Source organism: Cyanistes caeruleus, chromosome 17 (genome assembly GCF_971803275.1).
Source record: "Cyanistes caeruleus chromosome 17, bCyaCae1.hap1.1, whole genome shotgun sequence".
Lineage (NCBI taxonomy): Eukaryota > Metazoa > Chordata > Aves > Passeriformes > Paridae > Cyanistes > Cyanistes caeruleus.
In genome coordinates, this window is record NC_141717.1 from 14525006 (window position 1) to 14548615 (window position 23610).

The window sequence follows — 23610 nt, forward strand, 5'->3', positions numbered from 1 at the left end:
CCTGGGCACGTGTGTGTGCACAAACACGCCGCTGGCACTGCCGTGGGTCACACGTGTGGCACACGCAACCCCTCTTGCCAGCTGTGTGTGGGCACGTGTGGCACCCTGCACGAACCTGCCACCTGGCATGGCATGAGGAGTGTCCCTGAGGGCTCTGGGCTCCTCAGTGCTTCCCAGCACGGCTGTGGAATTTGGTCTGCTGTTGGTTCCTTCCCTTGTGTCTCTCCCCTTGGCTGTGTTCCCACTGCTACCCTGGGCTCTGTAGAATCGACACCTCTCTCGGTGCTGCCATTTGGATTCACGGATCTCTGGGCTTCATCCATCTCCGTGCTGACTGGAGGAAGAGGTTGATTCTTCAGGGAGGGGCAGAGGAAGCCCCGAGGCTTGGCGAGGTGGCAGGGTCCCGTTTTGGGGCACCGGTGCTGCCCCCGCAGCGTCCCCCTGGGGGGATGCTCCCAGCAGCGAGGGCCCTTCCCTGCTCCTTCGGAAAAGTCTCGGGGCTGGCGTGGTGCATCCCTTACATAATTCATGCCTCCGCAAGCCTGGTGGTTGGGTTACAGCCGCATCGCAGCCACCGGCACCGCGCTGCCGACTCGCGGGGTGCGCGGGAGGCAGGAGCGGCTCCGCCGGGCTGCCCCGGGGCCGCTTCACCGGCCCAGCGCCATGCCAAGCGGGCGGCCACCGGCGCCCGAGGGAACCGCGCACGGGCATGTGCCTCGCCAAAGCCGGGCTCAGGTAAACAGGCAGCCGGGACAGGCGGCGGGGGCCGGAGCCGGGCGCTGTGCCGGGAGCGCACAGGGCATCATCTCCCAGGGCCCCGCTGGGGCCGGAGCATGAGCGCCCGACACTGCCAGGATGGCCGGCAAGAAAGGGGAGCCCAAAGGGAAGGCAGGAAAAGGGAAAGGGAAGAAGGGCAAGAAGGAGGATCCCAACGAGTCAGAGGATGGCTCGGATGCGGAGCTGCTGAAGGCAGAGGAGACGGAGCAGACGGAGGTGGTGGAGGAAGAAAAGGAGGAAAAGGTGGAGGAAAAGGTGGAGGAAAATGAGGAGGAAAAGGTGGAGGAAAAGGAGGAGGAAAAGGAGGAAAAGGAGGAGGAAAAGGAGGAAAAGGAGAAAGATGAGGAGGAGGTGGCTGCAGAGGAGCCCAAGAAGGGGAAGGGGAAGGGGAAGGAGAAGAAGGGGTTGCCCAAGGCAGGAGTGGCAATGAAACTGGGCCGTGGGAAGAAGGTGCAGCAGGAGACGGAGGAAGGGGAAGGCGAGAGCAATGCTGCAACAGGCAAGAAAAACATAAAGGGCCCCTCCAAACTGATGATGGGGCTGACAACCGACAAGAAGAAGAAAGGGGCCAAGGGTGCAGAGGCCAAGGGACAGCCCAAAGAATCTGTGGAAGCCAGCCTAGCTGTGGAGGAGGAGGCAGCAGCACCTCCGAAGGCCCGGGCAAAGCGAAGCCTCCGCAGCACCTCAAAGCTTTTCCTGGGCTTCAGGAACCTGGGGTTGCGTCGGCCCAAGAAGGGGCAGTTCAAGAACACATCCCGCTTCTTCTGGGGGCTGCATAAGCACAGCACCAAGAAGAGGAAGAAGAAGAAGAACAAGGCGGTGCTCAAGTCCACCTCCAACCTGATGATGCGCTTCAAGCAGGTGGGCAAGAAGAGGAAGGAGGAGGCCAAGAAGGAGGAGGCAGCATCCAAGCCATCCTTCCTGCTGCTGCGGCGGGGCGGGCAAGACATCGAGCACGGCGCATCGCTCTTCCGCCGGCGCCCGGAAAGGAAATTCAAGCCCCGGGCGCAGGTGCTGAGCAAGGCGGCCTCTGCCACGGGCTGGCTGGCCAGGAAGGTGCTTTCCCGGCGCGGGCGGCTGGTGGGGGGCAGCCGAGCGACTGACACGGCCTGGCTGTCCCGTATCGGTGCCAAGAAGCTGCCGTTCCCCGCGGAAGATGAGATCCTCAGGCACCGGGCCAACATGAAGCGGATCCCTGGCGGTGTGGGGCTGTCGACGCCCGGCACTCCGCGGCAGGGCAGCATGGTGAGGCGGCCGTCGCGCCGCCGCTCCCAGCCAGCGGCCCAGCAGCCGCCGCTGCCGCGCTACGGCTGGGCCGAGGAGGAGAACGGAGCCCGGAGAGGCTATGGCAAGGAGGATGGAGGCTATGGCTCTCGTCGTGGCTATGCCAGGAAGGAGGATGGAGCCTATGGGCCCTATGGGCGCAGTCACCCCAAGGAGGAAGATGGAGAGTACGGCCCTCGCCGCGGCTACGCCGAGGAGGATGGAGGGTACGACCCGTGGCACGGCTACAGCGGGGAAGAGGAGGGAGCCTATGGCCCCCGGCACAACTACTCCGAGGAGGAGGAGGAAGGCTACATGCAGAGCCCAGCCTACCCAGCAGGGTACGGCTTCGAGGATGCCGTGCCGACCCCCTACTCTGACTACCCTGGCTATGAGACAGAGGAGGAGTACGACTCCTACGGGGGATTTTGGGAGGACGGTGAGCAGCCAGGGCACCCCTACGGCTACTCAGAGCTCGAGGATGAGGGAGTGTATGGTGGTGGGTCTCCCCTCAGCCTCTATGACCCATACAGCAGCGACCCGGAGTACGGTGAGGAGGCAGAGGGGCCCTTCGGCTACAGGGGGGACCCCTACGAGGATTTTGGGGAGTCTTTTGCCAGGGGGTACCCTGGGGGCGACTACCCCGAGCATCGCATCCAGTACAGCGAGGGCGGCTGGGCGCCGCATGCCCAATCCTCCTGCAACCCCTACGCCCTGGGCCTGGAGGAGATCGCTGAGGGCGAGGAGCCCGAGGAGTGGGAAGAAGAGGAGGAAGAAGAGAAGGAGTATCCCTTTTCCATCCTGAGCACCTCCTCACTCCGGGGCATGCGGGAGACGCTCTCCTCCAAGCTCTCCCTCAACAGGAAATTCAGGCTCTTCCCCCGACCCCAGGTCAAGCTTTTCGGCAGGGACCGCCTGGACGTTCCCCTGCCGCCGTCCCCGCACCTGCCCGCTGCCCGAGACGAGGACGACTACGACGAGTACGAGCCGCCGCCGCCTCCGGCAGCCCCCGGCCCCGCGGCATCCCCGGCACGCCCCCGGCTTTCGGCGGCGCGGGTGTGCGGGAGCCCTCTGGGCCAGTTCCTCCAGCGATCCCTCTCCATTCCTCCCAGCCGCCCGCTGAGAGGTGCCTGGGGATTTCGGGGGTCCCGCACCCCCCAGCCCTCCAACAGGAGCTCCGGCCGCAGGCTGGCGGGGATGGAGAGCACCGGTTTGGGGAGCCGGGACCCTTCCCCATCGGCGGGGCCCTGGGGGCAGCCCCCGAGCCCGGAGCCGGGGGCAGCGCGCCGGCCGTCGCTCCGTAACCCCTTCGCCAACCCCGGGCGCTCCCCGTCACCGCCGCCCGTCCGTCCGCGGCCCGGCAGCACGCGGGGCGAGGGGCCACGGCGATCCCCGTCCCTCGGTGCCAGCCTCCGGCGCTTCGGGCCCGAGCCCCCCGCCCCGCCACCGGCCGCCCCCCGCTCACCGGGGCCGGGGGGGAGACGCCTGGGGGGGCCCGCGGCGGGGAGACCTCTGTCATCGCGCCGGAGCAGCCCCCCCGGGCTGCCGCTCCCCCAGGCCTGGCCCCGGCTTCCCGAGCCCCCCACCAAGGCGGTGAAGCCGCTGCAGAGGAGCCCCTTCCTGGCACCATCGTCCCGCCCCGGCAGCCGCCGCCTCGGCCCCCCCGGCCCCTCCTGGGATGAGGAGCTGCCCCCCTGGCAGGGTGCCCCGAGGGGTCCCGCCGGGGTCCCTCCTCCGCCCAGCCCCGCTCCCAGCACCCCGAAAAGTTTTATCCAGCGGATCGGGCAGCCCCTTGCCGGGATGGCCCCCCACTCCCCACCACCGAGGCCATCTGCTGAAGTGGGGGGCCGCAGCCTCTCCAAGGGGCGCTCCGTGGCGCAGTCCCTGGCTTCGCTTCTCGTAAAAAGCATAGGCTCCACCAAAGCCCCCTCATCCTCACCACCCACCCGCCATCCCTCCACTCGCTCGCCCTCCTTGCCCCGGCGCCCATCCCGGCTGGACGGGAGCACCCGCAGATCTCCGAGCCCACCCTCGGGGCGCCGGGGCTGGGCCGACGCCGGGCGCCCCATCCTCCCCTCCAACCCCCGCGGCAGCCGGAGCCCCTCACCGCCCCGTCGTGCCGCTTTCCCACCGCCCCACGGGCGAGCCCCCGGCTCTCCGGCCATCCCCCGCCACGGCGCTCGCCCGCCGGGGCCGGCGGAGCCCATCGAGGGTGACGGGGAGGCCGGGGAGGAGGGCGCGGGGCGCTACGCGGTGGTGACGCCGCAGGTGCAGAGGTTGGGCTCCTTCCGGCGCGCATCCCGCATGTACAAGCAGCACTGGTCCAAGCAGCACGTCGTGCGGGTGCGGGAGATGCCCGACGTCTGGACAGCCGAGCAGGGTCTCCCCCAGCAGCCCACCCAGCGCGGCCGGCGGTGGGCGGGCCAGTGGGGAGCCGACATCGCCCGATACCTGTGCCAGCGCCCGCCGGCGGGCGGCTGGCGGGACAGGCACCCCTGGGCAGACGGGTACCTGGGCAGCAAGCAGCCCTGGCGCACCAAGGTAACGCCCGCGGGGAGCCCCCTCGGGGGGATGGAGCCGGGGCCGAGCTGGCAGCCGGCGGGACCCGGGACAGGGTGGCGAGTTAAGGTGCCCGACGGCTCTCCCGGGCACGAAGGCATCCGTGCAGAGAGGGGTTTGCGGTGCTCAGGGTGGGGTAAATGGCTGCGGGTGGTCTGGGTGCTGGCGGGGGTCCTCCCGCGAGGAACAGACTGGAAAAGGGGATCATCAGCTGTTGTGTGTCCCCCCACGAGCGGCCCCTCAGGGGACACTTGATTCTGGCGCATGGAAATGCAGAGACCCGATCCGGCGGGGACAGGCGCAGGTGGCACGGTGACCCTGCGGGGTGTCCGCTTTCCTGCCCACCGCCTGGCCAGGGGCCAGCGCAGGCTCCCGTGTGACACCTGGCCTGTGTCACCCCTGCGCGTGGCCGGGGGGAGCAGCCTCAGCCCCCTTCCATCACCTCCACTGCAGGTGATGCCATCCCCTCCCGGTGAGCGGGACCGGGATTCTCAGGACCAGGTTTTCCTGGGACCAGCCCTGAGGTGGCCTTGGTGGCCTCACATTTCTGTGTTCCAGCACTGCTGCTCTCACCTGACACACAATGCTCTTGCGGGGGGACTGGTTTTGGGGCTGTGAGGTGTTTTCTTGGGGTTCCTGCCATCACTGACTGCATGTCCCATGGTTTGGGGGTCACAGACGGTGTTTTGGGGTGGTGGTGGTGACTGGGTGGGAGGTCTGAGGGTGTTGGCACATCCCTGCCATGGTGGGGTGGTTGCTCCATGCAGATGCAGTCACTGTGCAGCCTGCCCATCATGCGGTACCAGGAGCCACAGGAGGAGGATGGGCTGGAGGACATGACCCAGCTGGAGTGAGTGTCCCTGTCACACCATGACTTAGTGCTGTGGGGGACAGTGGGGCTGCAGCTCCCAACCTCATACCTGACCCTGCTATCCCATCCCATCTCATCCCATCTCATCCCATCCCATCCCATCCCATCCCATCCCATCCCATCCCATCCCATCCCATCCCATCCCATCCCATCCCATCCCAACATGGGCTCTGCTTCAGCCTCCTGAGATGCTGAGGAGACTCTGGGGACAGCAGACACTCCCTTGTCCCTGTGTCACCCCCTAATTCAGCCTCTGCTTCATGCCAGGGACCTCCAGGAGGCTGCAGTGCTGAGCAACATCCGGACGCGGTTTGAGCGCCAGCTCATCTATGTAAGCTTAGGGGGACACAGCATCCCCCAAAGACTGTATGTGTGGGGTCTCTGGGGAGTCATCACCCCCCGAGAGCTCACAGCCCCACACCTCTCTCCGGCAGACCTACATCGGCAGCATCCTGGTGTCGGTGAACCCGTACCGGCTCTACAACATCTACGGGAAGGAGCAGGTGCAGCAGTACGAAGGCAGAGCCCTGGGGGAAAACCCGCCGTGAGTACCAGGCTGTCCCCAAGTGCCCTGTGGGGATGGGGTCACTCCCACCCTCCATCCCCAACACTTGGGTCCTGCAGCAGACCTTGGGGAGCCCTCGGTCTCTGGGTGCTGGAGCAGCTGTGTCTGTGCTTGGGGCACTTTGGGGGGTCCCTGTGTGGGGCCAGCGTGGCACAACACCCCCCTTGTTCTTCTCCCCACCCCAGGCACCTCTTTGCCATCGCAAACGTCGCCTACTCCAAAGTGATGGATGCCAAACACAACCAGTGTATCGTCATCAGGTGGGACATGGCTATCCCCACACACAGCCCCCTAATTAACACCACCCTAATTGCTGGGTCACTGCCACCAGCCTGTCTTGGCCCCGGGGATGGGGTGCTGGTGGAGGTTTGGGGTGGTTTGGGGTGGGCACCCCTTGCTTGAGTGGTGATGGCCCCAGCCATGCCCCCGCTCTGTGTTTCAGTGGGGAGAGCGGCTCAGGGAAGACCGAAGCCACCAAGCTGATCCTGAGCTACCTGGCAGCTGTCAGCCAGAAACGCAGCACTGCCCCACAGGTGGGGACATCCCTGAGTCCCCATGTCCCCATCCTCTTCTCCCACCTCCCAGCGCTCTCTTCCTCACTGCTCTGCTGCTCTCTCCTTGTCCCAACGCTTCCACCTGGACCATGGCAGATAGAGGTACCAAGGGGACACGTGGGCTGGGATGGTTCAGGGGGATGGAGAATCGTGGTGGCATCTTGGCCATGGCACCCCAGCTGCAGGGGAAAGGCGGGAGGGACAGCAGGAAATCAGTGCATGCACAGGGGTGGAGTCTTTGTGTTCTCTCTCACATCCTCATTTAACCTGGCTGTGGTGCACACCTCCAATTTGGGCACCCACGGGTGTCTGCATGGAGCATGGGGTGGCAGAGAGGGTGGCAGGGTGACAAAGGGGCTGCTCTAGACTTGGAGATGTCCTGTGGAGTGTCGGGTGCCCAGGCTGACCCCCCCAGCTCTCCCCATCACCACAACAGATCCTGGAGGCGACCCCTTTGCTGGAATCCTTCGGCAACGCCAAAACCGTGAGGAATGACAATTCCAGCAGGTTTGGGAAATTTGTGGAAATCTTTCTGGAGGAGTAAGTAATGCTGAGTAACATCTGTGTGTGACTGCTCCCACCCTATGTCCCCTGCTGCCCCAGGAGTGTCCAGCCCAACCCAGCCCCTTGTCCCTGGGAGGACACATGGGACAAACCTGGTGTTGGAAAGGTGATGGCACCCAAGGACAGGTGGCTGTCCCTGGGGTAGGGATGCCATGACTTGGCTGGCACCTTGACCATTCCCAGTTCCCATCCCTGTCCTCATATCCCACCCCATCCTCTCTCAGCCCCACTGATCCTGACAGGGGGTATCACCCCGGGGTGCAGCACTCCAGCCAGGTGCAGACTTCTCTCCCTGCCCACCTGTCCCTGGTGGGGGCATCTGGGGAGCAGCACTGAGCTCCCATTTTGTTGGGGGGCACTGGGGCATGGGTGGAAGCGCTGGGGGGGCACAGCCCCTGCCCACACCGAGGTTGCCAGCCGGGTTCCCACTCTCACCCCTGCAGCGGTTTGATCTGCGGTGCCATAACCTCGCAGTACCTGCTGGAGAAGTCCCGCGTGGTCTTCCAGGTGTGTGGTGAGGGGGTCCTGGGCTCTGCCCCCCACTCTGCCCCCTCTGCCACCCCCTCCCCAGCTCTGTCCTCTGCTCTCCAGGCTAAGACCGAGCGCAACTACCACATCTTCTATGAGATGCTGGCAGGGCTGCCGTCCCAGCAGCGGCAGCGGTACTGCCTGCAGGGCGCCGAGACCTACTACTACCTGAACCAGGTAGTGTGTCCCCTCCCCAGCCTGCCCACAGCCTGATTTCTGGGGTGCTCAGAACCTCAGGGTGCTGGTGGGTTCCTGAGCCCTCAGTGTGTGGGTGAGGAGGATGCTCAGGGCAGGGTGACCACCCATGCTGGGTGCTGACACCCCCTGGAACCCACTGATGGACTGAGAGGGTTGTGCCAGGGTGGGAACTGCGAGATTCCTGGCAAGGATGACGCTGAGGATTTCCGCCGGCTGCTCAACACCATGGAGGTGCTGAACTTCAGCGTGGAGGAGCAGAACAGCATCTTCCGCATCCTCTCCTCCGTCCTCCACCTGGGCAACGTCTACTTTGAGAAATACGAGGTGAGCTCCACGGGGAGCCGAGCTGTGCTCCTTGGGCACGATTTGGGATGTGGCAAATGGGGGATCACCCCATCCCACGGCATTTCTGTGTCCTGCAGACCGACTGCCAGGAGATCGCCACGGTGGTGAGTGCCACGGAGATCCGGACGGTGGCTGAGCTGCTGCAGGTGTCCCCTGAGGGCCTGCAGAAAGCCATCACCTTCAAGGTGACGGTGAGTACAGGGGGCACAGGCTGGGAGGGGGTCTCTGGCCCCTGGGGACCATGGCTGATATTGCTGAAACTCCATCATGCCATTTGCCAACCAGGAAACGCAGCGGGAGAAGATTTTTACCCCTCTGACTGTTGAAAGTGCCGTGGATGCCAGGTAGAGGGAAGGGGGCTGCACTGCAGGAGGGTGTGGAGGGGTCAGGGATGGCAGGGGAAGTGAAATTCCAGCTGGGAAAGGGGATGATCAGGTCCCCCAGTGTGGATTAGACTCTGTGGTGATTAAAACTGATGCTGTGGTGGCTGCTGGCTGTGGCAGTGGAGTACACTGATGCCATTCCAGAGCTCCAGAACTCTGCTCATCTCTCCCCTTCCCAGGGATGCCATTGCCAAGACCCTCTACTCCCTGCTCTTCGGCTGGCTCACCGACCGCATCAACAAGCTGGTGTACCCACGGCAGGAGGCCCTCTCCATCGCCATCCTGGACATCTACGGCTTCGAGGTGAGCAGGATTCATCCCACCTCTGTCCTGGCTCAATCCCAGCTCCATCCTCCCAGGCTCCATGGATCTTCCTTCTTGCAGGACCTCAGCTTCAACAGCTTTGAGCAGCTGTGCATCAACTACGCCAATGAGTATCTGCAGTTCTTCTTCAACAGGATTGTGTTCCAGGAGGAGCAGGTGGGGCTGGTGGGCAGTGCTGGGCTCTGCCCTGGTGCTGGGCTGGGGACACAGGGCTGACCTGGTGCCCACCCTGCAGGAGGAGTATCTCCGGGAGCAGATCGAGTGGAAGGAGATCCCCTTCAGTGACAACCAGCCCTGCATTGACCTCATCTCCCAAAAACCCTACGGCATCCTCCGGATCCTGGATGACCAGAGCTGCTTCCCCCAGGTGAGGGGCTGCCTGATGATGAGGTGCAGCCAGCACTGGGAGGTCACTGTGGCTGGGGAACCACCAAGGCCCAGGGCTGCTCTTCTCCTGGGCTGTCCTGGACTACCTGGGAACCGGTTCCTCCAGGCTGGATAAGCCCAAATCATGGAATCACAGAATGGTTTGGGTTGGAAAGGACCTTGGAGATCACCTTGTTGCAACATGCTGCTGAATGTCCCGAGCTGTGTGTCACTCCTGTGTCCCTTCCCAGGCCACTGATCACACATTCCTCCAGAAATGTCACTACCACCACGGGACAAACCCGCTGTACACCAAGCCAAAGATGCCGCTGCCCGAGTTCACCATCAAGCACTATGCAGGGAAGGTGACCTACCAGGTGTGTGACACTGGGATATCCAGCAGGGAGGGTTAAAGAGGAGGTTGGTCCTGTGCCAAGGAGAGAAATGCATCTCTGGGGGTCTTACTGGGGTCCTGGAGCTCCTTGCCTCACCTTGTCACCCTGCCAGGCTCCTCACCATGAGGTTTTGCTATTTGCCAGGTTCACAAGTTTTTGGATAAAAACTATGACCAGGTCCGTCAGGATGTGCTGGACCTGTTCATCAGCAGCAGGACCAAGGTAAGGCTGGCTCTGCAGTGACATTGGGCATCAATGGTGCCCTTCCAGACATCCTTTTCCATGTCCCCAAGCGTGTCCCCACAGCTGGTGAAGCCCAGGGGGACCAGAAGCAGAGGAAGACTCTGGCTTCACCCATGGAATCCTCTGGGCTTTGACCCCTCAAGCATTTGGCACAAACAGGGACATGGGCTGCTGCTGTGATTTGTATTATCCATTTCCTCATCCCCATCCCTATCCAGCCACAATTAGGGGGATGCATCTTGCCCAGGGCTGGACAAAAAAGGACTGGCCAGGCTGTGAAGAGGATGTGGGAGAGCTGCACCATCCCGACCACCTTCCTCCTCTCTACCCTTTCCTGTCTCCCAAAGGTGGTGGCCAACCTGTTCTTCGGCCATGCCCAGGTGTTGGCGCGGCAGAGGAGCCTCATCAGGAGGAGCAGCACCAGGACACGGCGGTACAAGGCTCCGACCGTGGCCGCACGGTTCCAGCAGTCGCTCCTGGAGCTGGTGGAGAGGATGGAGAGGTCAGGGTGGGCAGGGTGGGCAGCCAGGCCGTCCACCAGGCTGTTGGCAACTGGACCTGAGCCTGAGGTGGCTGGGCTGGCTTTGTCCCCTGTTCCCTGTGGCTGACAGGGTCACTGTGTCACAGGTGCAACCCTTTCTTTGTGCGCTGCATCAAACCCAACAACAAGAAGGTGAGAGCCGGGGCTGTGCTGCCTGTGCTGGTGCCTGTGCTTCCTGCCCTGCTGGCACTGGGAGTGCCGTGGGCACATGGTACCCGGGGGCTTGCCCCAGCAGTTGCTGATGCTTCTCCCCATCCCCACCCCAGGAGCCAGGGCTGTTTGAGGCTGACGTGGTCAGGGCCCAGCTGCGGTACTCAGGGATCCTGGAGACCATCCGCATCCGCAAGGAGGGCTTCCCTATCCGCATCCCCTTCCTCGTCTTCATCGACAGGTGCCTGAGGGCTGCAGGTTGGGCACTGCCATCCCAGCCAGGGGAGACCACAGAGTTTGTGGTGTTTTTGGGGGCAGCATCTGGGCTAGGGTTCCCCCACAATGGGAGCTGGGAACCCCTCATGCCAACACACAGCTCTGGGAGATGTTGCATCTCCAGGCGCAGTGTCTGTCACCACAGGGAGGGTCTGTGCTGGTGTCCCAGCGGGGCCCTGTGTGGTGACAGTGCCATGGGCTCACCCAGGTATCGCTGCCTCGTTGATATGTGGTCCAATGTCATTCCCAATGGACCCAACTGTGTGGAGATGCTGAGGAGCCTCTGCCCCGTTAACCCCAGCATGTACTACGTCGGTGTCACCAAGGTACTGTCCCAGGAGGGGCTTGGTTCTGGGGATGCCCTGGGTGTGGTGGCCAAGGCAGGGAGCTCATGGCCTCACCGCTGCTCCCAGCTCTTCCTGAAGGAGCAGCTGTACCAGGCGCTGGAGAGCAAGCGAGCCCGTGCCCATCACCTGGCCGCGCTCACGCTCCAGCGCTACGCTCGCACCTTCTTCATCAAGCGCCGCTTCCGCTCCCTCCGCCGCAAGATCGTCCTCCTGCAGAGCCGGGCAAGGGGATACCTGGCCAGGTGGGTGTCCCTGGGGGTGGCGGGTGGGCACTGCTGGGTGGCAGAGGTGACGGGTGCCCTCCTGCAGGCAGCGGTACCGGCGCATGCGGCGCACGCTCATCAAGTTCAGGTCGCTGGTGCACATCTACGTGAACCGCCGGAGGTACCTCAAGGTGAGGTGGGACCTGCCACATCCCAGGGGGCCCAGGGGACCTGCTGCCACCCTGCTGCATGTTCACTGGTGGCTCTGGAGAGGACACAGTGGCAACCCCAGACTGTGAGCCCCCCCACGTGCCACCTCCTCCGTGTCACATTGGGTATGGGCAATGCCTTTTTGGGGTGACAACCCTGCTGATGTTGGGGAGGGGTTAATGGCAACCCAGGGTGCTGTAATGCCCCAGAGCCTCCCTTCCTCCGGTGGGACTCAGCACGGCTGCTCTGCTTGCAGAGGAAGGAGGATGCTCGCCGGCGGGCCGAGGAGGAGAAGGAGAGGATGAAGCAGGTAAAGATGTGTGGTGGGAGCACACGTGTTGCTGTGCCTTCATCCCTGCCCACCCCCTGCACCTGGTACCCGGGGCGCTGGGGCAGGGACCAAGCGTGCACATCCCTGTGCTGCTGGCAGGAGCTGACGCGGAGGGAGGTGGTGGATGTCACCCACCTGGAGATCCCGGCCGAGCTGATGGGGCTGCTGGAGGCCGCTGCAGGTGAGCGGATCCCGCACCACCATGGCTCCCAGCCCCTCGTTCCCCCCGCCACGGCCGTGCCGTAGCTTCCCGCTGTGCCGCAGCCGCTCGGGAGGTGAATGCCGGCTGCGTGGTGCTGGTGCCGCCGCCGGCGCTGCAGCCCGACCCCCAGCTCACCCTCCCGCTCGACATCAATGACTACCCCATGGCCAAGTACGTGCGGGGCCACTTCCAGGTAAGGTGGGCGCCGCGGCCCGGCGGAGGGGAGCTTTTCCCGACGGGCAGACAGCTTTTGGGGAGTCCCTGGCACCCCGGTCACGGTGCAGCAGTGAGGTTCAGGGTCCCCGTGGTGGCTCCTCGCACTGTCCCACCGGGCTCTGCCGCGGCTTCCACCCTGGGGACACCACGGGTAGCAAGAGAGGCTGGATCCGGGGTGGCTGTGGTGCTGTGGGGAGCTGGCTGCCACCTCCCTCCCTCCCCGTGGGTTCCTGTCGTCTCCAGAGGCCGGGGGGACCCTGCTGAGGTTATCGGAGAGAGACCCGCTGAGCCCTCCTGGACGCCCGACGCGGGGCGCATCCGGAACGCTGGGGCGGGAGACCAGGTCGCTTTGCTCCCGGGACCCCGGCCCCACACACGGTCACTTTGCCCCATTCCTCCTCCTCATCCCTGTTTTTGCCCTGTGTTTCCCAGTCCCCGGCATCCTGAATGACAGCACCGGGGCTGGATGAGGCTCTCAGCCTTGCCAAGGTGTTGGCAAAGAACCACAGAATGGTTTGGGTTGGGAGGGACTTAAAAGTCCACCCAGTTCCACCCCCTCCGATGGGCACGGACACCTTCCACTAGACCAGGTTGTTCCAAGCCCCATCCAACCTGGCCTTGAACGTTTCCAAGGATGGGGCAGCCACAGCTTTTCTGGGCAACGCGTGCCAAGGCCTCACCACCCATCTCCGGTGCTGCTGGCACAGCCTGAGCCCCTCCCTGCCCCACTCCCAGGAGGCTGCTGGCCCCATCCTTCACCCCAGCCCTTTGGCAGCCCCACAGCTTCCACCCAGCATCAACACCACGCTCAGCACCATGGGGCCAGCCCCTCATGGCCTGAGGCTGTCCCCAGGTAGCCATGGGTGCGGGTGTCACCGCAGGAACCGGCATTTGGGATGCTGACGGCCCCACTGAAAGCCCCCCTCACCCGGCTGGATGAGGAGCTGTGCCACGAGGCTCTCAGCCTCTTCCAGCTGGTAGGTGGGATGGCCCAGGATCCATCACCGCAGTCCCCTGCCCGCTCTGTGCCCGGGGTCAGAGGGAGGACCTGGCTGTCCCTGTGGCAGATCCTGCGGTTCATGGGGGACCCGGGGCTGGGCGGCCCTCAGGAGACCCTCTTTGGCAACTACATCGTGCAGAAGGGGCTGTCGGTGCCGGGGCTGCGGGACGAGCTCCTGGCACAAGCTGCCAACCAGGTCTGGCGGAACACCAACGTCAACAACGAGGAGCGGGGCTGGCTGCTGCTGGCCACCTGCCTCAGCGCCTTCCCCCCGTCCGCCGCCTTCGACAAGTACCTGCTCAAGTGAGCTGGGGATGGGCTCTGGGATGGGGAATGGTGACAGCTGGGACCCTCAGGGATACACTGGTGCTCGTGCACTGCTGGGGCTTCTCAGGGCTCTCCTGGCACCTATGGCTGAGGATGCTGCCTAGTCCCCAACTGGCACACATGGCCAGGTCCTGTTGGGAATGCTCTGAGGTCCCTTCAGGATCCCTCTGGCCAAGCTGGCATATGGGATGGGATCCCTCTAGGTTCCCCAGGGCCAGCCTGGCACACGTGCCCAGTGATACTGGCCAAATCCCACTAGAGATGCTCTGAGATCTCTCCAAGGTGCCTTGAGCCAGCCTGACACACGTGCCCAGGATTCTGCCGAGATCCCTCCAGGGGTGCTCTTAATCCCTCTGTGGCCCCCTGTCCCAAGCTGGCACACATGATCCTGCCCACGCTCCCCCTGCAGCATCCTCCCTTCCCCACAGGTTTGTGTCTGACTACGCCTTCGCTGGCTACAAGCCGGTGTGCCAGCGCAAGCTGATGCACGCCATGGCCCACTCCCAGCTGGGCGCCGCGGCCGCCCGCACCTTCCCCCCGTCGCTGCTGGAGTGGACGGCGAACCGGCGGCAGGCCAGCATGGCCCTCGACCTGCACTGCTTCAACGGTGCGGGCAGCGCGGCGCTGGGGCGCGGTGCTGGCCAGGGTCGGTCCCACGGTGACCGCCCTCGCAGGCGGGGGGGACTGGTGGCACCCGCTCACCGCCCGTCCCTCCCCAGGTGACCAATTCTCCTGCCCCATCCACTCCTGGAGCACAGGCGAGGACCTGGCAGGGGATGTCCTGAAGCACAGGTAGGTGCTGGCTCGGCACCCACCCACCCAGCGGGTCACGGTGTCACCCGGGATGTCTTTGGTGTCCCCAGGATGTGGGAGCCCGAGGGCCCAGCTCGTGGGCAGGGTGTCCCTGTGCAGCCTGTGCCTGTCCCCAGTGTCTGGCTGTTGGCAGAGGGCTGGCGGAGGGCTGGCGTGGCTGGTCTGTGGCGATGAAGGCGGGTGCCCAGTGGGCTGAGCTGGCTGGACACGACTATGTCCTGGACCTTGTCTCCGACCTCGAGCTGCTGCGGGGCTTCCCCAGGCAGAAATCCTGCTTCCTCATCGCGTGGGACGGCAGCGAGAGCCACAGCAGGGACAGCCGGCCGTAGGTACCCGGGCAGGGATGGGTGCCCCACTGTGGGGCTGGATGGGTGCTGGTAGGGGTGGGTGGGTTCCTGAGGGGAAACCTGGCATCCAGTGGGTGCTCGATGAGAGCATCCTCCCTCTCTGCAGGGTGCTGGGACACGGATTTGATTTGGATGAAGTGCCTCCTCCCCCAGCTGTGAAAGCCCCCACACTGCCCTCCATAGAGACGTATCACCCCCATGGTAGGGCATGGTTCCCCCCAGCTCCTGTCCCCCAGTGTTGTGACAAAGCCCTGCCATGCCAGTGGTTCATGCCTTGTCCCCTGACAGATGGGGAACTGGGGGAGCCACGCAGCCAGAAGGGTCTGGACCGGTACCTGGACAGTCTCTTTGACCCCGTGCTCTCCTACGGCAATGGGGTGAGAAGGGTGTCCCCCTGCCTGAGGCATTTGGGGCGCAGGTGGCTTGGCCACTGTGCCCTGACAGCTGTCCCCCAGGAGCTGGAGAAGCCATCCATCCTCTCGCAGAGGCTGAAGGGAGGAGGTGGCGTGGGAGGGGGGAACAGTGGCACTGATGCCAACCGGAGCGAACCTCCCGTGGCTGCGGAGACGCGTCAGCCGAGGGGTGAGCGCCTCGAGCACCCCACATCCCCACCCAGCTCCCTGCCTCAGTTTCCCTGTCTGATCCCTGCACCCAGAGCCCCACAGCTCTGACTGAGCTCTCTTCTTTGCTGTCACAGGCACAGAGCCAGACCCATCCCCACAGTGCCGGGCAGATGTCAGCCAGCCACCCAGACCCTCGGTCAGTGCCACGGGGCCAGGAGGGGTCGAGCCCCTTCTCTACTTCAGGGCACCTCTTTGGGGCAGCCCCTGAGGCTGGGAGCCCTGGAGGTGCCAGGTGTTGATAGCATCGTGTCCCTTGCAGGGCAGAGTGGCAGAGGGGACGCCAGCCCATGTCCCCCACCCCCGGCCATACTCACAGAAAGCCGGTAAGGGGTCCCGGTGCAATGGGGTGGCCACAGGGGCTCGTGGCACTGAGCCAGGGCCCCTGAGCCGTGTGCTTGGCTCCGCAGCAGCCGTGGGCCAGCGGTGGTCGGGAGAGCCAGTGCAGCATTCCCGGCTCAACTCGGAGCACTTCCCGCGGCCCACGCACGACATCCGCAACATCATCCGGCAGTGCCAGCCAGCCCCACGCAGCTCCCAGCCCCACAGGTACACAGCTGGGCCCCCAGCCAAGCCTCGGCCTTCTCCTGCCTGGGGGTGCACGTGCTGGTCCTGATGCTGGGATGCAGGGAGTGATGGGGTGTAGGGAGTGACGGGGTGTAGGGAGTGATGGGGTGTAGGGAGTGATGGGGTGTAGGGAGTGATGGGGTGTAGGGAGTGATGGGGTGTAGGGAGCGATGGGGTGTAGGGAGCGATGGGGTGTAGGGAGTGATGGGGTGTAGGGAGTGATGGGTGCACCGAGTGATGGGGCTGCAGGTGGTGTCAGGTACAGGGAATGCCGGGGTGCAGCTGATGCTGGGGTTCAGGTGATGTGGGATGCTGTCTTGGCAGCAAGCTCTTTGGGAAGAAGCTGGACCCCCACGAGGAAGCCCTGCAGATCCTGAAGGAGCAGCTCTCAGCAGCCCGGGTGCCATCAGCTGTGGTAGGGATGTGGCTGTCCCCGTGTCCCCCTGACCAGGCTGGGGGTGTCACTGGCACTGACCACAGCCCCTCTGTGCCCCACAGGGGCCCAAGGAGGTGGTGGCTGCAGTGAAGCCGGTGCCAAGTGCCAGGTACCAGCTGCGAGCACCCACAGGGCGTCCTGCAGCCACAAGAGCCCCAGGTATTGCTGGGCAGAGCTGTGGCCCTGGCAGGGCCATCGTGGATTGAGGCACTTTGCCCTCCCAGTGGCACAGCTGCTTCCTGTGCCTCAGTTTCCCCAGGTAGAGGCAGCTGTTGGTGGTTCCCCCCGGGGATTGCAAAGCTTTCTATCCCTTTGCAGTTTTTGTCTCACGGGAGCTCCCGTCCGAGGAGCAGCAGGTCCAGACCCAGCTGCACCGCAGCTGCAGCGAGGACTTCTACACCTACCACAACGTGCCCTGGAAGATATTCATCCGGAAGGAGGTACAGATTATGGGGACACTTGGTGACAGGTTGGTGCCAAGGTCCTGCTGGAATAAGGAGGTTTACACCCAGCCCTGGTCTCTCTCCTGGCAGGTTTTCTACCCCAAGGACAGCATCAATAACCCACTGCTGCTCGACCTCATCTTCCGGCAGGTGAGGCACCGAGCTGGCCCCTCAGCCCCCCGGGATCCCCTGGGACATGGGGTATTCCCCAGTGGGGGGATGATTTACTCATCCCACTGTGGCCATCTGCCTTCCCCTGCTGAGCTGCCGTGGAGGAGCTGAAGCTGTTGCAAGCTGGGGTTGCGGGGATTTTTTCTCCTCGCCACACAACCCCACTGCTCCTCACCCCCTTTCCCAGATCTTCAATGATGTGCTGTCTGACACCTGCATCCGGATCAGCCAGGAGGAGCGGCTCCGCCTGAAATCCCTCTTTGGTAACCCTGTGTCCCTCCTGGGGGCTCACACCCAGCCACTCTCGTGCCTCTCCTCATCTCCTGGCTATCTCCAAGCCATGACTGGTTCTGCTTAACTCTGGATAGTTTTGCCTCCAAAAGTAATGACCCCTCTGTAATTTAGTGCTCCACAACATCACAAGTGTCAGGTCTCAGCCAGCTGCTTGGGGGACACACATCTGTCTCTGCAACACAGTCCTGCCAGGCATGGCCAGGGCACGAGCATCCCTGCTTTTGCTGGGAACTCTGTCCACATCCTCTCCAGGAATGGGCTGCTCACAGGAGGTGTTTCCCCCTCCCCACAGCGGAAAACAAGCTGGACTCCTTCAGCCCCGTGGCCACCGAGGATGTCAAGAGGGAGATCATTGCTGCAGCCCGGGATGGCTGTGAGGTGTACTTCTCCCGCCTCTTCCCTGCCACGGTGAGGCTCCAGCCGTGGGGCAGCTCAGCACGGGGGGCCCTGTGTCACCGTGCTCCTGGCTGAGCCGCTGTCCTGGCCCCACAGGGCAGCGTGGGGACGGGTGTGCAGATCCTGGCCGTGTCCCACACTGGCATCAAGCTGCTGCGGGTGGTCAAGGGCACCAACGTCCCCGGGGAGCAGCTGCGGGTGCTGCGGGCCTACAGGTAGGGGTGGCCAGGGTGGGGTGGGTACCGTGGGTGCCACAGATTCCGGGTGTTTCAGCCTCTCCTCGCCCTGCTCCAGCTACCCCGACGTGCTCTTCGTGACCACCCCATCCAGGAACATGCTGGAGTTCAACCTGCGCAGCGAGAAGCTCATCCTCTTCTCCCCCAAAGCCCCCCAGGTCAAGGTCATGGTTGACCACTTCATCACAGAGCTCAGGAAGGTGGGAGGTGCCCTGGGGCCAGGGTGGGTTTGTCCTGGGGGTCAGACCCTGCCCATGTGCCTGCCTTTGGGGGGCTGGGGTGGGCAGGGGGCTGTGGCTGGATTTGGGAGAATGGTTCTGAGGCTGCGGGTGCTTGATGTCCCTGTGCTGGGTGGGGTGTGGGTGTCCCTACGTGCATGGGCTGTGCCAGACCCCCTGTGCCCAGGATTCCCAGTATGTGGTGGCCGTGAGGAACTACAGCCCGGAGGACAGGAGCCAGCTCAGCTTCCACAAAGGGGACATCATCCACCTGCAGTCACTGGAGCACCCTGAGAGAGGTGAGGCACCCCCCAAAGCCCCCCATGCCAAAATACCTTTGATGGGGGGCACGGGGCAGTAGACTAATGGCTTGCCCTGCTGAGGAGGTGGCTGTGCTCTTGCTTTGCATCCTGTGACACCCCGTGGTGTCCCCATGGTGTCCCTGCAGACTACTACTATGGCTGCGTGGTCCGCAAGAAGGTGATGTACCTGGAGGAGCTGAAGACAGGCACCCAGGATTTTGGTGGGTGCCACACTGTCCCTGTGTGTGTCCCTGGTGTGCCCTGAGCTGTGTCCCCTCCTGGGTCTGGGGCACAGTACGGGGTCCTGCCTCTGTCACCCCTTGGCAGGATGATTTGGGGTCTTTTTGGGACCGACCTGATGCAGGGAGATACTCCCCTGCACGTCCATCAGGTGACAGGCTTTGTGGCCCTTGGTCCATACCTTTCCTTGAGTGATGCCAAACTGCAGCTGCTTCCAGCCAAAACCCGCGTCCAGATCCCTGAGAAGGGCTGGGGGTGCAGAGGCAGGAGGGAGCAGGCAGAGAATTTTAGGGGTGACCCCACGGCTGCCAGCCTGGGGCCATCCCCACCATCTGTCCGGCACAGGGTGGAAGTTTGGGGCCATCCATGGCAGGTCAGGGCTCTTCCCTGCCGAGTACGTCCAGCCCGTCGCGGCGCCCGACTTCGTCCATTTGCCTGCGGAGAGGAAAGAGGAGCCCAGGGACAAGCAGGGCAAGGTGGCGGCTTCGGCGGCCGTGGCCGTGGCCGTGGCCTCCACTGCTGCTGCCCAGGAGCTGGACAGGAAAACCGAGGTGGGTCCTGGCCTGGGGCTGTCCCTCAGAGCCGGCTGTGCCCGGTGCCCACTGCCCCGCTCCGCAGGTGTCCCCAGCCGGTGCCACCTTTGCGGAGGGTGACGGTGTGGAGCAGCTCAGGGATGTCACCGGGGCCTGTCCCATGCTGGCCTTCGCCCAGCGGCATTTCCGTGCGGCACGACGTGGGACCACGTGAGTGTCCAGCGGTGGGACAGGGACGTGCCATGGTGGGGACACCTGTGCCCACCTGCTCCCTTGTCCCTCTGCCAGGGATTCCCGTGGGATGAAGATGCCAAGCGTGCTAGAGATGCTGACGTTCACCAAGGTATGGGCAAGTGGAGTCCTGGGGTGTCCTGCTGTCACCTGCAGCTCCCTTTGAGGTCCCAGCAGGGTGACAGAGCTGGCTCTCTCCCCGCTGCTCCAGATTCCTATTCAGGAGTCACTCATTGAATTTGTGGATGGTGGCCTCAACAAACTGGCTGCTGAGGCTTTCCAAGGTAGGCAGGGGCACGAGTGTCCTGCCCCCTGTCCCTCAGCCACCCCTAGCCCTGTCCTTGGAGGGGGGTAGGGCTGGGCTGGGATGGGCAGAGGGAGTGTCCAAGGGGAGTTCTGGTCCCACTGCTCCATGTGCCCACCCAGGGGAGCATGTCCCTGGGGAAGGGACACGCTGAGCTGTGCCACCATGTGGCTTTGTTGTCCCCAGCCGTGATGAAGTTCATGGGTGACCACCCCCTGCGGGGGCAGACAGAGCTGGACGCCGTCTGCACCATCCTCAAGGTAAATCCACCACTGGGCAGGTGAGTCCTGGGGGTGGCCTTGACAGGGGGTGGCAGAGAGCTGTGCCTGTCCCCCCAGCTGTGTGCAGAGCACGAGGTGCTGCGGGATGAGGTGTACTGCCAGATCATCAAACAGACCACCAACAACACCAGCTCCAAGCCGTGAGTCCCTACACCCACGTGGGACAGCAGAGGCTGGCACAGGGACACTCCTGTCCAGCCTGGGGGAGACGCGGGGACCTCATCCTTGCAGAGGGATGTGTGCCACCACAGGCACCCTCGCACTGCTTAGGGGATCAGCCCTGGCTGTTCCCACAGGGACAGCTGCCAGAGGGGCTGGAGGCTGCTTTACATCCTCGCTGCCTACTACAAGTGCTCTGAGGTGCTCCGGCCCTTCCTCCTGGCCTTCCTGCAGGATGCCAGCAGGCACCCGGAGCTGCCTTTCCACGGTAGGGGCCGTGCACACCCTAGGGTGCTGGGAAGGGACACCCCGGGTGTCACAGAGCTCAGGAGGAGCTCTGACAGAGCCAGCGTGGCAGCTCAGCCCCATCCTTCATCCCAGTCCCTGTTCCTGCCAGGCATCGCCAAAGCCTGCGAGCAGAACCTGAGGAAAACCCAGCAGTTCGGCGGCCGCAGCCTCTTCCCCAGCAGCATGGAGCTCAAGGCCATGGTGGTGAGGCCAGGGGCTCGTGGGTGCCCATGGGGTGGAACAGGGCTGGTGTCAGCTTGAGGTCCCCCCAGAAGTTCTGGGTACCCACATGGGGTCAGGTTCCCTCTGTGGGCTTGGGATCTCCCTCAGATGCCACCCTGGAACTCAGCTGATCCTTTCTGGGGATCTTACCAAGAGAGCACAGCCCTTCTTAGGGTCTGCTCTTCACCACATCCCCACATCCAGTGGGGATGGAGCTCCGTGGACATGTCGGGGGCATGATGGTTCAGCTGGACAGGATGGGCAAGAGACAGGATGATCCCAGTGGGAGGGTTCCTTAGGGACAGCTGCAGGATTTGGGGTGTCCTGTGGGTTTTTGCTGTGTGAAGGGCCCCCCTGCACCCCAATGTGTCCTCCCGTGCAGGCTGGACGCAGCGCCAAGCGCCAGCTCTTCTTCCTGCCCGGTGGCATCGAGAGGCACCTCAAGATCAAGACGTGCTCGGTGAGCCAGAGGGGACAGGAGGCTCAGTGCACCCCAAGGTTATGGTGACACCCCAGAGCGTGTGGATGTGGGAGGGGCTGCACCCTTTGGCTGTATCTGCTGTGGGAGAAGCAGATCCTCACTGGGATGAGCCTCAGTGCAGGACAAGTTGATGGCCCAGAGCACAACAGGGGGACGTGGCAGTGTCCCAGCCACCTGTCCCTGTGCCCAGGTGGCTCTGGATGTCATCGAGGAGCTGTGCTGTGAGATGGGGCTGCAGAATCCAGAAGCTTTGGAGGAATACATCCTCTTTGTGGTGACCGACAGAGGTGAGGAGCTGGCAGGGATGGGACAGATGGGACAGGACAAGACAGGATGGGACAGCCATGCGGGTGGTGTGGTGGCCATACTCAGACTCCTGGGTGGCACAGGGCAGAGCGTGCGGCCACTGACCCGCCGGGAATACGTCCTGGACGTGGCTGCCGAGACGGAGCTCCGGGACACCAGCTACACCTTCTGGTGCCGCCGCGTGGTCTGGAGCCAGCCCCTCAAGTTCGACAACGAGCTCTACGTCACTGTCCACTACAACCAGGTCGGGCCACCCCATCAGCCTCCCCTGGGGCCACCTCCCTGTCTCCCTCAGAGCGTGCCCCGTCCCCAAGCCGTGTCCCTGTGCTCTGTCCCCCTCTCCAGGTGCTCCCTGACTACCTCAAGGGGCTGTTCACCGTCCTGCCGCCGGCGAGGCCGGGAGAGCAGCACTTCCCGCACGTGGCCAAGCTGGCCGCCCTCCAGCACAGAGCCAAGGACCGCCACCACCTCCCCACCGCGTACGGCAGGGGACAGGGCACCTGCAGGGGGGGAAACACGTGTCCCACAGGATTTGGGACCTGCTGGCCAGCGCTGGCCCTGACCTCGGGCTCCCCACAGGCGGGAGATGCAGGACTACGTCCCTCCGCAGCTCTTCCGCCTGCTGAAGCCGCAGTCCTGGCTGCAGATGGTGACCCAGCACGTGCAGCAAGCCCAGGCACTCAGCGCCCACCAGGCCAGGGCACAGTTCCTGGGTGAGGGGACAGAGATGGGGACGGGGAGGTGACATTCACAGGGAGAGGATGCAGTGCTGATGAGGACAAAGTGCTAATGAGGATGTAATGCTGCTGGAGATGCAGTCCTGCTGGGGATGCAATGCTGCCTGGAGGGTGATGATGATGATGATGATGATGATGATGATGATGATGATGATGATGATGATGGGATGCTGCTAGGACAGGCAGCCTCTGTCCCTGCAGAGCCTGGATTGGACATGGAGGGCAGGATGGATTGGCAGGACAGGCCAGGCTGGTTCCAGGCCCTGCTCAGGACACCCATTTCCCTTGGCTGCTCCTGGGTGCAGGCCACCCAAGGGACTGGGCACACAGGGGTGGCAGTGAGCACTGAGACCCCGTCCTCTGCCCTGCAGGGCTGCTGAGTGCTTACCCCATGTTCGGCTCGTCCTTCTTCTACATCCAGAGCTGCAGTAACAACGCCATCGTTTCGCCCTGTATCCTGGCCGTCAACCAGAACGGCCTCAACTTCCTCAGCAAGGAGACCCACGTAGGTGTGGGGCTGAGTGGGACACACGGAATCATGGAATGGCTTGGGTTGGAACAAACCTTAAAGCCCATCCAGTTCCACCCCCTTGCCATGGGCAGGGACACCTTCCACCCGACCAGTTTGCTCCAGGCCCTGTCCAAGCTGGGGTTCCCTGTCCCCTTGGAGGGGTTCCCAGGGCGCACTGGCCACCCCCCTGTCCCCCTCCCAGGAACTCATCGCCAAGTTCTCTCTGAATGAGATCCAGTCCACGCGGACACAGCGGCCGACAGCTGGATCCAGCTATCCCTACGTGGAGATCACCCTGGGAGACCTCCTGGCGCAGGGCATCACCCAGCTGCAGCTGGAGCAGGTCAGGGACACCTGGGGACATCGCGGGGAGCCCTGCTGGGTCTCTCAGTGGTGGCACGGCCGCTGACCCCCGGTGTGTCCCTCTGCAGGGCCTGGAGCTGTGCCGCGTGGTGGCCGCGCACATGGAGAGGCTGCTGGGTGCCCGGGAGAAGAGGCTGACGCTGCCGCCCAGCGAGATCACCCTGCTCTGAGCCCGCCATGGCCTCGGGCCCCCGGCACCCCGGCAGCGGGGACAGGGCACAGTGACCACGGGGTGTCCCCCGCTTGGCCAGCCGCCGCTGTCCCCCTGTCACCGCCCCACTGTTGTTCCATGGTTTTATACACGCCCGGGAGCCCGGCATGACTCGGTGTCCGTGGTTTTGTGTTGCGCTCGCTGCTGCAGGGGGGATGCTGC

At 63.9% G+C, this 23610-nt stretch overlaps 1 protein-coding gene across 1 annotated transcript; it reads left to right on the plus strand.

The window, feature by feature from the left end:
• The first annotated feature begins 855 nt into the window (after window positions 1-855).
• Window positions 856-23556, plus strand: MYO15A (myosin XVA). The gene is given in 65 exon segments (XM_086854967.1): window positions 856-1056; window positions 1228-4581; window positions 5367-5449; window positions 5738-5801; window positions 5905-6014; window positions 6221-6295; window positions 6478-6568; window positions 6686-6691; window positions 7026-7129; window positions 7597-7660; window positions 7745-7858; window positions 8042-8203; window positions 8302-8415; window positions 8510-8568; window positions 8787-8910; window positions 8992-9087; window positions 9167-9298; window positions 9549-9674; window positions 9837-9914; window positions 10283-10437; window positions 10563-10608; window positions 10743-10867; window positions 11111-11228; window positions 11316-11491; window positions 11559-11643; window positions 11919-11972; window positions 12093-12174; window positions 12258-12388; window positions 13293-13388; window positions 13479-13714; window positions 14167-14345; window positions 14458-14530; window positions 14685-14876; window positions 15005-15099; window positions 15187-15275; window positions 15354-15480; window positions 15596-15657; window positions 15781-15844; window positions 15929-16067; window positions 16410-16500; window positions 16584-16680; window positions 16840-16961; window positions 17055-17114; window positions 17323-17398; window positions 17722-17837; window positions 17922-18040; window positions 18120-18261; window positions 18467-18578; window positions 18728-18802; window positions 19167-19460; window positions 19462-19564; window positions 19643-19697; window positions 19797-19869; window positions 20076-20149; window positions 20228-20310; window positions 20467-20597; window positions 20727-20821; window positions 21222-21299; window positions 21511-21607; window positions 21710-21870; window positions 21972-22105; window positions 22206-22339; window positions 22735-22868; window positions 23077-23217; window positions 23306-23556. Coding segments are annotated over 65 exon segments (10380 nt in total). The 3' UTR covers window positions 23408-23556.
• Window positions 23557-23610: the final 54 nt, after the last annotated feature.